The sequence below is a fragment of the Antechinus flavipes genome, chromosome 2 (assembly GCF_016432865.1).
Source record: "Antechinus flavipes isolate AdamAnt ecotype Samford, QLD, Australia chromosome 2, AdamAnt_v2, whole genome shotgun sequence".
NCBI classification, from domain to species: Eukaryota; Metazoa; Chordata; class Mammalia; order Dasyuromorphia; family Dasyuridae; genus Antechinus; species Antechinus flavipes.
In genome coordinates, this window is record NC_067399.1 from 345,785,925 (window position 1) to 345,803,105 (window position 17,181).

The 17,181-nt window shown below is 31.6% G+C and overlaps 1 protein-coding gene across 6 annotated transcripts in view; it reads left to right on the plus strand.

Moving 5' to 3' along the window:
- The window catches only part of BRMS1L (BRMS1 like transcriptional repressor), a 131,626-nt gene extending 116,504 nt beyond the window's left edge, over positions 1-15,122 (plus strand). For 5 of the 6 annotated variants that reach the window (XM_051977975.1, XM_051977978.1, XM_051977980.1 and 2 more), the window contains 4 exons: positions 5,123-5,187; positions 5,923-5,962; positions 11,479-11,626; positions 12,959-15,122. In XM_051977975.1, the coding sequence (XP_051833935.1) occupies positions 5,123-5,187; positions 5,923-5,962; positions 11,479-11,626; positions 12,959-13,076 (371 nt within the window). In that variant the 3' untranslated portion in view covers positions 13,077-15,122. The remainder of the gene's footprint in view (positions 1-5,122; positions 5,188-5,922; positions 5,963-11,478; positions 11,627-12,958) is intronic. The other variant, XM_051977976.1, reaches the window with a different exon arrangement.
- The last annotated feature ends 2,059 nt before the right edge of the window (positions 15,123-17,181 follow it).

Consider the following 17,181-nt stretch of genomic DNA (forward strand, 5'->3'; position numbering starts at 1 on the left):
GGTATTAGGAATTCCTGGTGTATAGTTCACATCAAACTGGATGTTCAGTAGGCATTTCAAACTCAACATATCCAAAACAGAACTCAAAATTTTCCTTCAAACTTTCCCCTCCAAATCTCTCTATTCTTCTTGAGGACATTTTCACTCTCCCATTCAGTCAGGCTTCAGCGTCCTCTGTTTTACTCTCATTAACATCACATACCTAATTCATTGCAAGGTGTTGTGTCTACTCTCACAGCTTTCCTATATACTCCTTTCTGTCTTGCTCTCAGTTAAGCTTCTCTTTTGGTTCATTGCTCTTTGCACCTCAGTCCTAGACTCAGCTGCCAGTATGATTTTTCTAAAGCATAGGTCTATTCATGTTGTCCTCTGCTGAGTAAACTATTACTTGCTGTAAGAGGGGGAAATATAAAATCCTCTGTTCGACATTTTAAATGTTTCATAATCTGGCCTTTTCCTCCTTTTCCAATTTTTTATACTTTTTTCTGTTCCTTTCTAATCCAGCTACCTTGGCTTACTTAATGGTTTTCCTTTGCACACTCAACTCTCTTTCCTTTCTTTCTGCCTTTGCACTGGTTATCCTTCATGCTTAGGAGGTTTTTCTGGCTCCCTTTGAGCTCAGCTCATATCTCCTATAAAAGGCTTTTTTGGGTCTCCCCAGATGCTTATGACTTCTACTCTGAGATTGTTAATGTTTTTTGTTGTTTCAGTTGTGTCTGACTTTTTGTCATCTCTTTTGAGGTTTTGTTGACAAATACTACAGAAGTTTGCCATTTTCTCCTCTAGCTCATTTTCCATAGGAGGAAAATTGAGGAAAATAGGATTAAATGATTTGCCTAGAATCACATAGCCTAGAATCACATAGCCTCGAATCACAGTGTCTGAGACTAGATTTGAATTCAGGAAAATAAGTCTTCCTGACTCTAGGCATTCTATCTAGTGAACCACCAGACTGCCCTTTGAAACTAATTCTCATCCACTTTGTGTATATTTGTGTGTAATCTAGTTATGCTAATTATCTACATGTTTTCCCATTTAGACTATAAAATCATTGATAGTAGGAGCAATTTTCATCTTTCTTTGTAGACCCAATCCTCGGGATAGTGCTGGGCATATAGAAAAGAATACTTTTTGAGCAGTTGAGCAACTGCCTCCATCATTGTTGGATCTGCATGGGGAATTGAGAAATTAAAGTACCTTCCTAAAGTCGTAGGCAAGCTTGTGTGTGAGAAAGAGCTTTCAGCTGTGGAAGATAGCTCTTTATCTATCAGATAATCTTACTCTTGATTTATTTCTTAAAATATGATTAATAATTTTCTTTACCTGAACTACCTAAAACACAATTTTGTTGAACAGCAATAATTCTATTATCTATCTTTATGCCATAAATTTCTTTCTTTTATGTTATTGGTTACTGATAGATTTTCTAGATCTACATTAAATGATAAGAGATTTGGCATTTTTACTTTACTTCTGTAATTATTGGAAAAGGATAAGGTGTATCACTTTTACATATAATGCTTGTTTTTGGTTCTAGATACTTTTTTAAATCACAGTAAAAAATATATATACTTCCACACTTATACTTTATAGTGTTTTTAGTAAAATGAATGGAACATTTTGTCAAAAGGTTTTTTCCTTTATCTATGGAGATAATAATTATATGGTTTGGAGATTTTGGGGTTTTTAATGTGAGTGATTTATTGTTGTTTTTTTTCCCCCTTGTGTTGAATCATTCTTTCATCTCTGAAATGAATCCAGTGAGTGATTCCTTAGACATATTGTTTTAGTTGTTCTGTAGTTCTTCCTTATTTTATTCTTCTCTAGTTTAGATATTAGGAATATATTTGTCCCATAGAAAGAGTTTTAAAGAATACTTTTTTTTCCTCATTGTGGTATTTTTAAAATTTTTAATTTATGGAATAAAACAACCATTTACATAATAGTACAATAAAAAAGATGATTGGACATGAAACTGAAAATTTGCTATGCACAACTTGATATTTCTTTCAAATATACAACCAAATTATCATGTAAAATTTTTTTCTTCCTTCTCTCTACCCCACTCTTCCCCCATCCCTGACCCTAGAGATGGCTACTATGAAACACACATTGGTGTGTGTGTGTGTGTATATATATATATATATATATATATATATATATATATATATATATGTAAAATTATTCTATACATATTTCTATTTATCAGTTCTTTCTTTGGATACAAATAGCATTTTTCTTCATACGTCCTTTTATAGTTAATTTGGGTATTTATAATAGCCAAAGTGACTTATTTGCTTAGTTATTATTAAATCAATATTGTTGTTATTGTATACAATGTTTTCTTGGTTGTACTCATTTTACTCATTATTTTGTGCAAATCTTTCTCTGATTTTTTAAAATCATTGAGCTCATTATTTCTTCTAACTCATTAGTATTTCATCATAGTCATATACCATAAATTGTTCAGCCATTCCCCAATTGATGAGCATCCCTTTAATTTTCAGGGTTTTTTTTTTTTTTTTTTTGGCTGCCAGATAGAGAGGTACTATAAACATTCTTTGAACATAGAGATTATTTTCCTTTTCCGCAAATTATCTGTAGAAATAGACTAAATAGTGGTATTGTAGGATTTGTAGGGTAGAGATAATTTAATAGCTCTTTGAGCATATAGAGTGCTTTTTTTCAATTTTTTTGAGCGTAATTTTTGTACTAGTCTTGGATAGATCAAAAAAGGAAGAAACATATCTATAAATATGAAAATATTTGTAGCACTGGATTTTTTGTTGTGTTTTGTTTTTATATATAGTAGCAAAGAACTAGAAATTAAGGAGATAGAATATGCCATAAGAAATAAGAAAATATTCAGTAAATCCTAGAAAGGCTCGTATGTACTGATGTAGAATGAAATGAACAGAACAAAAATAGTTTATAAAATCCCAGTGCACTATGAAAAGAAAACAGTTTTGAAACTCTTGAGAATTCTGAACAATAAAATGAGCAACCATGATTCTAGAGCTCACTACACTTCCTGACAGAGAAGTGATAGACTCAGAATTTTTTAGATATGTCCACTGTGGGAATTTATTTTACTTGATGATGCATATTTGTTACATTTCCTTTTTCTTTTTCCAATGGTGGGAGGGAAAGAAAGATTTTTGTTTATTTAAGAAAGATAAAAAAATTTTTTGTAGTGCCAATATTGTTCTTTCAAAAACTGATATAAATTCTCTTGCAAATCTATTGGGAGATTTTTTTCTTCCTGTTTCCCTTCACAGCTAGTTATTTTATCTTTCATGAAACTATATTGTTTAAGATCTGTCCTTGGTGGTGTTTTATTTTGGATAGTTTATATTTGTATTGGTGATCCCTGTATTTCTTCTGTATTCTTAGTTTTGTTTTTGTTTTTGTTCTTTTGCTGAGACAGTTGGGGTTTTCATTTGCCTAGAATCACACAACTAGGAAATATTAATATCTGAGGCTAGATTTCAATCAAGTTGTCCTGACTTCAGGGTTGGTACTCTATCCACTGTGCCATCTAGCTGCCCTTTGTGTTCTTAGTTTTGATGGCATATAACTTCTTATAATTCTTTTTATTTCTTCTTATTTCACATTTATTGTATTTCACTTCTTATTTTGTTAATTTTTTCTGTTCACTTTTCAATCAGATTGACTAAAGACATAAATTATTTTTATATTTTCAGAAAACTGGTTTTCATTTTTATCAATTATGTTGTTTTTTGGTTTCTATTTCAGCCATTTTTTTCTCTAACTTTCAAATTTTTCTCCTTTGTGATTATTATGGGTTTGTTTCTTTCTTTGTTGGTTTTCTAGTTATTTTAAATGTACCATCAGTTTAACTAATTACTTTTCTATTTTTTAAATCTATGGTTATAGGGATATAATTCTTTCTTTGAAGATTGCTTTAATTACATCCCAGAAATTTTGGTATGTTTTCACATCTATTCTGATCATTATTTCTTCTGTACAAGGCCATAAACTCTGAGATTTATTCCATTATAATTTCTTCTTTTAAGGTTATTAGTTCTCTTTTGCACTATTACAAAATATCTTCTATCATTCCATGCTCTTTTTGTAATCTAATGAGAGTTTTGTTTCATTTCATGTTGTTTTCTTTTTTATAGCATTGATTTCCTGAGGATTGTAATTTTTGTGTGTGTTTTAGTACTTATTGTCCCTTCTAATTTTGGAATATATTGTTGGTTTATTTATCTGTGTTCTAGGTTTTTAATTGATTTTTTTTCCATCTTGAAATCTTTGGTGGATTTAGGCTTTTCCCCTTAAATTCTCTTGTTGCTAACATTTTAACTTCTCTCCTTTTGATGGCAGGCTTAAACCTAGAGTGGGACTCCAAATTTATTTTTCATTAATCTCAGTCTTTGCCTCAAATAGTTTCTGAGGGGATAAGACTGATCTTAACTGGATTGTAGTACCATTTCCTTCAGATTCAGTGTAGCAAAATATGCTGTTCTCTGTCCCAGTTCTCTCTACTTATTTAAGTTCCCTGGCTGGGTTATTTATTTATTTATTTATTTATTTATTGGCGGGAAGGGGAGGGCGCGGGGTTAGGATAGAGAAGGATCTGTGTAGTCTTTGCAGCCATTTGATTGCTCTAATTTTCCATCTAGTTTGCTTCATCTTAGGCATTTTCTTTTCTTTCTTTCTTTTTTTTTTTTTGCAAGCTCTTTTTCTGTTATTATTAAGCTTCTACCTGATTTTTTTGTTCAGATCTGGAAAGGATATAAAGTAATTAACTATTGTTACTGGATTTCTTGATATGTTATTTTATTTTTGTCTCAATTGATTTTTTTTTTTTAGGTTTGGATTTCTCATTGGATTTCTTGATATTTTATTTAAATTTTGTCTCAATTGATTTTTTTTTTTTTTTAGGTTTTCATTGGAGCAGGTATAAGGAAGCTATCTACAGCTAACTTATATGTAAGTCCCATAGTCCTCTTTTTGAAGACTATTTGAAATCTGAAATCTACATACTGAAATATCATGCCTACAAATCATAATTTAAATTTCTGAAAAAGAAAATATGAATATGATTAGTGTTATTATTCTCATCTAATAACAAAATTGTCCTTAACTTTTTAACGCCCCTATATAGTTTATATGTTACAAGACCTAGATATTCTTGAAGATTGGACAACAATTAGAAAGGTAAGATTTTAATTGAGGTAAACAGTATGAATATTGCAGTATTTCTCTCTTTTTTAAATACTTCTTTTAGACATTTGGAAAGGCTTTGTAGGACAAGTACATATCATTAATCCCATTATGGTTCTCATCTTTGTCATACCATAGGAGATTACTATATTATTTACTTGCACAGCTTTAAATACATCTTTCATACAAAATGTGAACATTTCTTTTCATAGAAATGGACACCATGGCAGAGGGATGAAGCCTAACACAAATGTAAATAAATATATACTCTGAAATTATAGAAGTTTTAATTTTAAAATGATGGGTTCCTTCCACTTTTACTTTTAAAGCAAAATATATCTGTTGTATCTAGAACATTCTGAGAGTCTGAAATTACTCATTAAACATTCTTAGTGTTAGAAATTACTTATTGATTTTGAGTTTTCTTTTTCCTTGGAAAGAGAAGTATGTGATACCAAATCATACATCTTTTTATAAAAGATTCTGTTATTAGAAACTGAAAGACTATTTTAAAGTTTGGTGGAATACTTCATTCCACATTATTATTTAACTTTTCATTGTTACTGAGTATTCAGTATTATAAATATGTTTGATAGATGAAAGAAAAAAATATCCTAAATCAATAAAACAGAATAAGCTTACATTCAGTTTTTTAGAAATGACTTTAAAATTGCTTTCATATTATATCATATAAAATAGCATAATAATAATTTCTTTTCTCTCCTTAAGGCAATGGCTACACTTGGTCCACATAGAGTAAAAGCAGAACGTAAGTTACTCATTTCTCTTGTATGTTATTACATAGGTTTCCTCTATCAGAATTGATAGAATCATTAGCACACGAAGGAATTTCCCTACTATTGGGCTCATTTTGTTTGGTGAAAACATACCAATGAGTATATTTCTTCCCCCAGTATATTCTATATAGGTAGAAAATGTCAAGATTCTAGACATAATGTAAGGAAGACATAGTTTTGTTTTTATCTTCTTATATCTTCATCATTATTTATTGTAGCAATAATTCAAAAAGAGTCCTCCAGAGAATTAAGCCGCTTCTTCTATAGCTAATCCTCAAAGAGTATAGTCAGCATAAAGCTCTATAAATTTTTAATATGATATACAAACAAGGGAAACAACAGGTTATGTTAAAGATAACATGTCGAATTGAATTATTTAGGATTGTTTGTTTGTCTGTGAACGTATGGCCAGAGATTCCTCTTAAAATAAATTTATTCAATAATTGAATGGATGGATTTGTGAGCTTAACTTTGTGAGTATTACCTCTATTGCTAGAAGTTCACTCACTCCCTCTTTTTAAATTTTTTAAAAAATATTTTATTTTTCCCCAGTTACATGTAAAACAATTTTTTACATGTTTTTAAATTTTTGAGTTCCAGATTATCTCCCTTCTTCCTTCCATTTACCCAAAAAATATAGATTTATTCCCCATCCCCCAAAAAGCCCTCAAGAAAAATAGTTTAAAAAAGTATGCTTCGGTCTATATTCAAAGACAATCAATTCTTTCTCTGGATATGATGACATTTTTCATCATAAGTCTTGGATCATTGTATTGCTGAAAATAGCAAAGTCATTCATAGATGATCTTTCCACAGCATTACTATTAACTTTGTACATGGTACATTTCACTTTGCATGAACTCATGGAGGACTTTCCAGGTTTTTTGAGAGCATCCTGCTCATTATTTTTTAAAGAACAATAATATTCCATCATTTCTTAAAGAACAATAGTATTCCATCATAATCATTTACTACAATTTATTCAGCTGTTCCTCAATTGATGGGCATCCCCTCAATTTCCAATTCCTTGTCCTGACAAAAGAGCTGCTATAGGTCCTTTTTTTTTTCTTATCTCTTCGGGGATGCATGCCTAGTAGTGGTGTTGTTAGGTCAAAGGATATGCATTATTTCATAGCCTTTGGATACAGTTCATATCTTTTGATTATTTGGTGATCTATTTGGTCATTTGGTTAATATCTTATTTTTTATAAATTTGACTCGGTTCCCTATACTTGAGAAATGAGGCATTCATCAGAGAAATTTGCTTCAAAATCCTTTTCACAATTACTGTTGCTAATTGTGTTCCTCTTCCCCTCCTATTTATTCTATTCTCTTTTCACCCTGTCCCTCCTCAAATGTGTTTTGCTTCTGACTACCTATTCCTCCAATATGCCTTTTCTTCTATCACTCTTTCCCCTTTCCCTCCTATTTTTCTGAAAAGTAAAATAGATTCCCATACTCATATTGAGTGTATACATTATTTCCTCTTTCATCCAGTTCTGATAAGAATTAGATCCATTTACTCTCCCTCTCCTTCCCCGCTTCTCCTTCACTTTTTTTTTTCTTACCTCTTTTTTGGCAGATAATTTACATCATTCTACCTTTCTCTTTGCCTTTCTTTTAATATATTGTTTTCTCACCCCTTAATTTTATTTATTTATTTTTAGTTACTATCCCTTCATAGTCAAGTCATACCCATGCCCTCTGTCTATATAAGCTGTCAGTTCATCCTCTCATATAGGCATGTAAACAGATTAACCTTATTCAGTCCTTTTTAGTTTCCCTTTCCTGATTACCTCCTTATGCTTCTTCTGAGTCCTGTTTTTGAAAATCAGATTTTCTTTTTAGCACGCATACTTGAAAGTCCTCTATTTCATTGAATTTCTATTTCTTTCTCCTGAAGGATTATTCTCAGTTTTGCCAGGGAGGTAATTCTTAATTGTAATCCTACCTCCATTGCTCTCTGGAATATTAAATTCTAGGCCCTCTGATCCTTTTATGTAGAAGCTGCTAAATTTTGGGTTGTCTTGACTGTGGCTTCACTATATTTGAGCTATTTTTTTCTGGATGCTTGCAGTATTTTCTCCTTGACCTGAAAGTTCTGAAATTTGGCTATAATATTCCTGAGAGTTTTCATCTTAGGATTTCTTTCAGGAGGTAATCATTGAATTCTTTTAGTTTACTCTCTGGTTCTAGAATATCAGGAATAATTTTCTTTGATAATTTCTTGAAAGATGATGTAGATTTTTTTTTTTTTAATCATGACTTTCAGGTAGACCAATAATTTAACTTATCCTTCCTGGATCTATTTTCCATGTTAGTTGTTTTTCCATTAAGATATTTTATTTTGTTTTCTATTTTTTTTATCATTTTGGTTTTGTTTTATTGTTTCTTGATTCCTCATAAAGTCATTAGGTTCCATTTATTCAATTCTATTTTTTTCTAATTAAAGCTTTTTTTATTTTCAAAATATATGCATGGATAATTTTTCAATATTGACCCTTACAAAACCTTGTGTTCTAATTTTTCCCCTCCTTCCTCCTATCTCCCCTCCTCCTCTTCCCCCCCCCCCCCCCCCATGGCAAGTAATCCAGTATATGTTAAATAAGGTAAAACTACATGTTAAATCCAATATATGTATACATATTTATATAAATATCTTGCTGCATAAGAAAAATCAGATCAAAAAGAAAAAAATGAAAAAGGAAATAAAATGCCAGCAACAACAACAAAAAGAGTGAAAATGCTATGTTGTGATCCACACTCAGTTCCCACATTCTTCTCTCTGGTTCTCTTCATCACAAGATCAGTGGAACTGGTCTGAATCTTCTCATTGTTGAAAAAAGCCTTATCTATTAGGATTGATCATCATATAATCTTGTTGCTGTGCACAATGATCTCCTGATTCTGCTCATTTCACTAGCATCAATTCATATAAGTCTCTCCAGGCCTTTCTGAAATCATTCTGCTGATAATTTCTTATAGAACAATAATATTCCATAACATTCATATGTTATTACTTATTCAGCCACTCTCCAATTGATGGGTATCCACTCAGTTTCCTGTTTTTTGCCATTACCAAAAGAGCTGCCCATAAACATTTTTGCACATGTGAGTTCCTTTTCCTCCTTTAAGATCTCTTTGGGATATAAACCCAGTAGAAACTGCTAGATCAAAAGGTATGCACATTTTGATAGTCCTTTTGGCATAGTTCTAGATTGCTCTCCAGAATGGTTGGATCAGTTCACAACTCCACCAACAATGTATTAGTGTCCCAGTTGTCCCACATTTCCTCCAACATTTGTCATCTTAGCTAGTCTGAGAGATATGTAGTGATACCTTAGAGTTGTCTTAATTTGCATTTCTGTGGTCAGTAGTGATCTAGAGTACCTTTTCATATGATTAGAAATGGTTTCAGTTTCTTCATCTGAAAATTGTCTGTTCATATCCTTTGACCATTTGTCATTTGAAAATGGCTTGAATTCTTATAAATTTGAGTTAATTCTCTATATATTTTAGAAATGAGCCCTTTATCAGAACCTTTGAAGGTAAAAATGTTTTCCTAGTTTTCAATTCTAATTTTTTTAAGAAATTATTTTCCTAATTGAGTCTTTGTACCTCCTTTCTCATTTGGCCAAGTTTGCTTTTTAAGGCATTCTTCTCATTAGCTTTTTCTATTTTCTTTTGCATCACTCTCATTGCTGTTCCCAATTTTTCTTCCACCTTTCTTTTCAAAATCCCTTTTGAACTCTTTCATAATCTGAGGCAAATTCTTATTTTTCTTGGAAACTTTGGATGTAGGATCTTTGACTTTGTCATCTTCTTCTAAGTGTGTTTTGATCTATTTCTGTTGTTAGCTCATTTCCCCAGCCTACTTGATTTTTGACTGTCAAAAACAGAGTAAGACTCTATTTCCAAGGTGGGAGACCCTTTGCAACATTCACCTTTGCAAAACCTTGTGTTCCAAATTTTTCTTTTCTCTCCTCTTCTCTCCCTCCCTAGAAAGCAGGTAATCCAATATAGGGTAAGCATATGCAATTCTTTTAAACAAATTTCCATATTTGTCATGCTGCACAAGAAAAATCAGATCAAAAGGGGAAAAAAAAGAGAAAAAATAATCAAGCAAACAAACAACAACAACAACAAACAGCTGAAAATACTTTGCTTTGATCCACATTCAATCTCTATAATTCTCTCTTTGGATGCAGATGGCACTTTCCATCACAAGTCTAAATAATCATACATTTATTAAGAGATATTACTTTTGCCTTTTGTTGCGATCATAAATTGATAGATTTAGAGCTTGAAGGAATTTTTGAAATCATGTTTAACCTTCTCATTTAATGTTCAAGAGGTTAGAGAATTTGAGTGACTTTCTCAGATGCACAGAAATAGTCATTATCAGGAGTTGGCCTAGATCTGCTGACTCAAAACTTACTGTTATTTTTACTGTACCATATTACTAGAATGTAAGTCATCCCTAGAAATATGTTTCAGCCTACTCCATCCATCATGCATTTCTCCATTGCTTGTAACATTACCTATAATTTTGATTCTACTGAGATAAGATTATTCTAAATTTGAACCCAAATAGCATCACAAGGAGATATGCCTAAGCTAAAAAGATGAGTTTGAGCTAAAGAGCAGCTTGGGATCATTGAAAGTACTACACAATTTCACAAATGCAATATAGTTCTCTGTCTGATTCCTCTTTAATTGCCCATTCAGTTTCTTCTGAGAAAATAATGCCAGCACAGGTCATACTTTGGCAGTTTTTCCCTCCCTCCTTTTATGCTTCCCTCCCTCCTTTTATCCTTCCCTCCCTTCCTTCCTTTCTTCCTTTCTTCCTTCCTTCCTTCCTTCCTTCCTTCCTTCCTTCCTCCTTCCTTCCTTCCTTCCTTCCTTCCTTCCTTCCTTCCTTCCTTCCTTCCTTCTTCCTTCCTTCCTTCCTTCCTTCCTTTCTTCCTTCCTTCCTATTTTTTTTTCTTTTTGAGAGATATAACACTTTAACATCAATATATTTTCCATTTCATCAATGATTTTTTCCTTTTTTTTTCTAATTAAAGCTTTTTATTTTCAAAACATATTCATAGATAATTTTCAACATTCATCTTTGCAAAATCCAATATGTTAAACTTGCAATTCTTCTATACATATTTCCACAATTATCATGTTGACAGTTTCTTTAGGAAAGGATTAACAATAGACATATCTGATATGTAAGAAGTAACTTAAGTTTAGAGATGTTTAACATCAGAGAGTTAACCTTGAGAGTATAAATTTTTTGACTACCACTCATGAAGACTGTCAGCATGAAAGTGAAAAAGATTTTTAATTTCGATCTGTAGACCTGTTCATATTAATAAGGCCATTGGTGTTTGAAATAAAAATTGTGTTTGTATAAGGATGAACAAATTATATATGTTTGAAAATTAAATCTTAATTTTCTGACACATATTATTCTGACATCATTTTATTAATATAACAGTCTTTCAACTGATCCCTTTAGCACCTGTGAAACTGGAGAAACATCTGCACAGTGCTAAGTCTGAAGAGGGAAGATTGTATTATGATGGTGAATGGTATATTCGTGGACAGACAATATGTATTGATAAGAAAGATGAATGTCCCACAAGGTAATAAACAGGACTTTTTAAAATCTCTTATTCTTCTATTTCATTTTAAATTTAATTAAGATGTCTCTAGACATTGACAACATTATAATTTGTCATTTCTAATAATACAAATTGCATATATTACTGAATTAATTATATGTTCTTCATAAAGCTTAATTCTAAGCTTCTTCTGTCTCTTACCATGTAAACTTTGATCAGCATTTAAAAAATAATTTAACATTAATGCATGTATCAACATTATGTAGAAATATGTAATTAAATATCAATAGACATAAGGAAATATAGTCATTGTATAGATTAGTGAGGGATACTATTTAATAGTTTTGGGGAAGATATTGTTTTCAGATTTATTGTAACATTAGCTAAATTGACCCATCACAGATTTCTGCTGACTTGTCACCATTACTCTATTGATACTTCTGTACTTTTGTTTTAGGAAATTCTGGGACAATTATAGTCAATAATGAATAAAGTGATGAAAATTTGTATGGTTTTTAAATCTTGCTGCCTAGTTCTATGTGTTGCTCTGCAACACCATGAAAAAGACATGCACTTTAAAAAGAAGCACAATATTCAAATTGAATTTTTTTTATTTCTATGAAGATTTATATGAAAGTAAGTTATAGTAAGTCAGCAAGGTATAGTATATAGAGTGTTGGACTTAGTGTTTAGAAAGATCTGAATTCAGATTCCACTTGTGACACCTTCTCATTATGTAGAAGTAGTTAAATTTTGTTATATATCTGAGGCTTCAGCAACTCTCATAAGACCTAAAATTCTAGACAAGTTTGATCTGCTTGTTGGTAGAGGGAGAAATCATAGAACTATAAAAGTCTATGATAAGGCATATCACATGGTATGAATACAATGGTATTTGCCTGTAAAATGTGATTCAAATCTGAATTGACATTGGAAATTTAAGCTAACATAAGCGACAATATCCATATACAGTGGCCTTATGAGAAGAATGAATAATACTTTTTTGGTAACTCCAATGTCCCTGTATGGAAATGAAAGAGATTTTTGTTGTTATTTTAACCTGTACATTTATTTATGCCTAATGAAAAATGAATTCAATAATTAACAGAAGGCCATATTCTATCTCTGTAGTATGACTAAATCTGCTGACATATCTAGTATTTTTGACAGTCCTTGTATTTGAATATACTTCAATATGATTAGGTAGTTACAATGGGTCAATTAACTGTTCTACTCCTGTTAATTTCATTTTTGAAGACATGGTCAAAACCTTAATAAGGTCATTTGTATTGCAAATATTCTGATAGCTTGTTCAGTTCAAAAGTTAATGTTTTCTTTTTCTTTTTCTTTTAGTGCCATAATTACAACAATTAACCATGATGAAGTGTGGTTTAAGAGATCTGATGGAAGCAAATCCAAACTTTATATTTCCCAACTACAGAAAGGAAAATATTCAATAAAGCATTCATAATTACTATTAATTACTAACTAAACCTATCCATATTAGTGTTATCAAGTGTGATGTGCCATGGGAGTAAAAATGTATTTAGTAGTTTTTACATTCTCATAACATTATGAAAGTACTCATATTTGGACGTAGTATTATATGTATATTTCATATACATATATATGTATTTTACATACACAAATACACACACACATATACTTTTTTTAATGGTGAGAAAAACTTAATCATGATGACCAAAATATTTTACCTATAAGTTGGGTCCAACACCTATAATATATAAAGAATGGCCTTCCAAAATACAACACATGTTTTATCACTAAACTTCTTTGTTTGGTTAAAAATTATGCAAATTGGGCTTTTCTTCAGTGTACTATGTGGGGTTGTAAAACTTCTACATTTTTTTCCTGCAACTTATTTAGTTTTTCATGTCCATGTAATTCATTGTGTATTTGTAAATAAGCCTGATAAAACATGTAGATGTGTAATAGGATATATATTAAATCAGAATTGAAACACTTGTTGAGGGAGGGGGAGCCCTAACAGCTAACCTCATATCAATGGCCTTACATTAGTATTTATTTCTCTTACATTAAGCTACTGGGTTAAAATTTCTAAAAGGAGCACTTGCTTAGATTACCAGCACTCCTCCCCCTTAATAGTGTAACAATGACATTTTCCCCCCAGATTACACTTGATGTTAATTAGGAAAATTAATGTCAATTCTTCTGCTTCTACCTGTACTGTTCATGGCCTGTAGAGGTCATGAATGTCTGATATTTTATGCTGCAGTATGTAAGTGATAATAACTAACAGTATTGTGGCATATGCTGTGCTTTTCTGGTCTATTGCCTTTTTTGAAAGAGATTCTCAGTAAACTTTTTCAGAGGTAAAAATATGCTTTTATGTTAATTCTGTGTTTAATACAAAATAAATAGACAGTGAAATTTGTTTAAGTTCATTTTCTCAAAAGAATATTTTTTCTTTAAGCCTTTATTTGCTTTAAGTCCATTTTTTGTGATTTAGAAAGTTTTGGTTTCCTTCCCTTTAATCATATTCAGATTTAATTTTCAAAGCCCCAGAACAGTGAACAGAGTTAGAATCCTAAGTATGATAGCACACTTTTGTAACTGTAGTATAGATGATGGGACCAAAATTAGTATTCTTCTTGTTTCTGTGCACTTTACTTTTTATTATAATGAGACTTGAAGGGATGGGGAAAAAACTAGCTATTAAAATTTATGGCAAGAATTTCTATTCTTGCATATTTCAATTTATCATTTTCTTTATCTCTCAGAATTTCTATACAGATTACTACTACTTGACCAGTTGCCAAATTTTAAAATATTTGAACTCTGAAGTTCATTATTAACAAAATTGTCACTCTAGGTGTCTCATAAATGTTAGCCAAATGTACATAATGTTATAAACCAATGGTTAGTCTTTGACAGTACTTACATACACAGTTGTTTGTTAAACATTTTTGTAATAAGATATTTGTATTTTTAAATTTAGTATATAATAAAAATGATCTGTGCTAGAGTATCATTTTTCAGTATGCTTTTCCATGTAATCTGCTATAATAACTGATGTGTTGGCAATACTTGTTGCACATAAATTTAGTGTTAATGATCTTTGAACTAATGTTCCTGATGTATTCAGCTGAAAAATAGATTCATATAAAAATTCTATATCAAGAAAGCATACTTATAAAAGATCTTTAAGTAAAATATAGAAGGAAATATTTACATCAATTAACATATCCTCAAGAACTTTAAAAGTGATGTGATAATGAGTAGTAGCTTATATTTGTATAGTTTTTAGCCATTTATCAAGTATTTAAAAATATTATATTATCTAGCCCTTACAGTGATCTTTTAAAATAACTTAGAACTGTCATTTCTGTTCACAGATGGGACTGTGAGATTTGCAATGTTGAGCCATGTAAGACTCAAGCCCAAATCATTCCACTGTGCCCCACAGAGCTGTGTTGTTCTAGTGTGAAAACTAGTTTCAGAAAAAAATAAATATATTCTTCTGAGATTGAAAAAATGTGTACACATATTTTGCCATTGGCAACTTTCCATTTGCCTGAAAGTCACATGATATAACTAAAAAATTGTTGCTAATAAATTTTATGATGATATATCTGCTTTAGTCTTGGAAGAGCTGCTCATCCTGTACTCTACTGCCTTACATCCTATTTTATGTACCTCCTTTCTTGTTTCCATTGGTCAGATGCTTACTAATAGCAAATATTTATAAAGGACCTCCTGCATGCATGAAACTCAAAAAAATTTCATCTTCTTTCTCTTATGTTCTTTTAGAAAGAGCATTGAATATGGAGTGACCCTATTCACCTTGCAGAAAACAATTCTGACATTTTAGAATCAATCTAATCTCCATCTGCAGACTTTTTTCATGTGTGTAAACAAAATAGCAACCAAAAATATCACCATGAATATGTATGCATATAGTTCAGTTATAGGTTAAATAAATTCAACTCAGCACAAAAATTACTAAAAATTTATGCAAAAAAAAAGTAGATCTAGAAGGAAACTGAGATCTACTTCAATCTTTGGCTTAATAGAAAGACCACTAACTGACTCTAAAATCAAAGGGCCTGAATGGTTCAGATGCTTACTATCCATGTGATCTTGGGCAAATTTATAAAGTAAAAGTTTTAGGTTTAGATAATAGTTATTTTATCATTTGGGAGTGAGCAACCTGAGGATGTCATTTGTCTAGGTCAGATGAACTGAAAAAATCAAAATTAGGTTGGGGTTTTAACTCCCTGTTTGTTATGCCATTTAGTCAGAATTCCATAATCCTGTTTTTTGCTTTGCAGCTGAGGCCCAAAGAGGGCATGTTCAGGGCAGTATGACTGATAGATGAGCCAAGACCAGAATTTAAGTGTCTTGACTTTGATATCCCATGCTTTTTCTTTTAATCAAAGAATTTCTGAATTAGGAGGAACTTTAGAGATCTAGTCCAACTCATCCATGAAAGGAATCTCTAGTAGAACACAACTGACAAGTAGTCCTTCAGCCTCTTCCTGGAGACCTCTAAGGAGGGGGAATCTCGCTTTCTCTCAAGACAACCTACTCAAATTTTTAAAATTGTTAGGTAATGTTTTTTGACATCAAACTTAAATTTACCTCCTTACAACTTCCATCTGTTGTTTTTGATTGTGCTCTCTGGGTCAAACAGAACCAGTCTAATTACTTCTTGACATAAACTTTCACATACATGAAGACATCCAAATTTTCTCTAGGATAAACATTCCCAGCTCCTTCAATTAATCCTCTTATATAATAGACTTAAGGCCTTCATCAGCTTATCAATATCCTTCTATAATAGTGGTTCCCCAAACTAAATATGACATACTGTAATGTTCTCTTGTTTTGTTTTTCTTGGGGTCCCTGGGAGCAACCTTCATTTCAGTTCAGTAATCACTATTAGTGCATCCAGGTGTTAAAGTCCAAATCCTTTATTGTCTCTTTCAAAGTCTTGTCTCCTTTCCTGGGGCCTGGTTAGCTTTCTTGTAGGCCTCTCTCCTTGGTTCCAAGAGCTTGAGCTCCTGCCACCAGTCCTTTGTCTTCTCTGCTTCTGTCTCTAGCGTCCTGAATCTCTCCTAATTCAAAGGTTTGTGCTTCAGCCTCCATCCACTACAAAGGTGGATGATGGAATGAATCTGGCTCAGCCTCCGAGAGCTTCTAGTCTGCTTGTCTTTTCTGGCCCTGAGAACTACTTCCTTATATGCTCTACACTGAGTACAAATCAATCATTATATCACTAGGAAAACATTATTTGTTGTAGGATTAAATCAATGCTAAACTAGATTTAACCATTGTCTCCTCAATTCCACTTAGTACCTTGTTAAAAGTTCTGGCCCATAACAATATACTAGATGAGGCCCAAGGAAAGCAAAGGATGGTTAGTGAAACTTCTCATTTCCCTATTCCTAGAAGATAGGCCTGTCATTGCTACAAACCAAATTCACTTGAACTATTTTAGCTTTTACCTTACTCTATCAATTGATATGGTATGGAAACACCCAGATCTTTTTAATAGTAATTGCTCTCTCTTCATTGTTTTTTTTGTTTTTTTT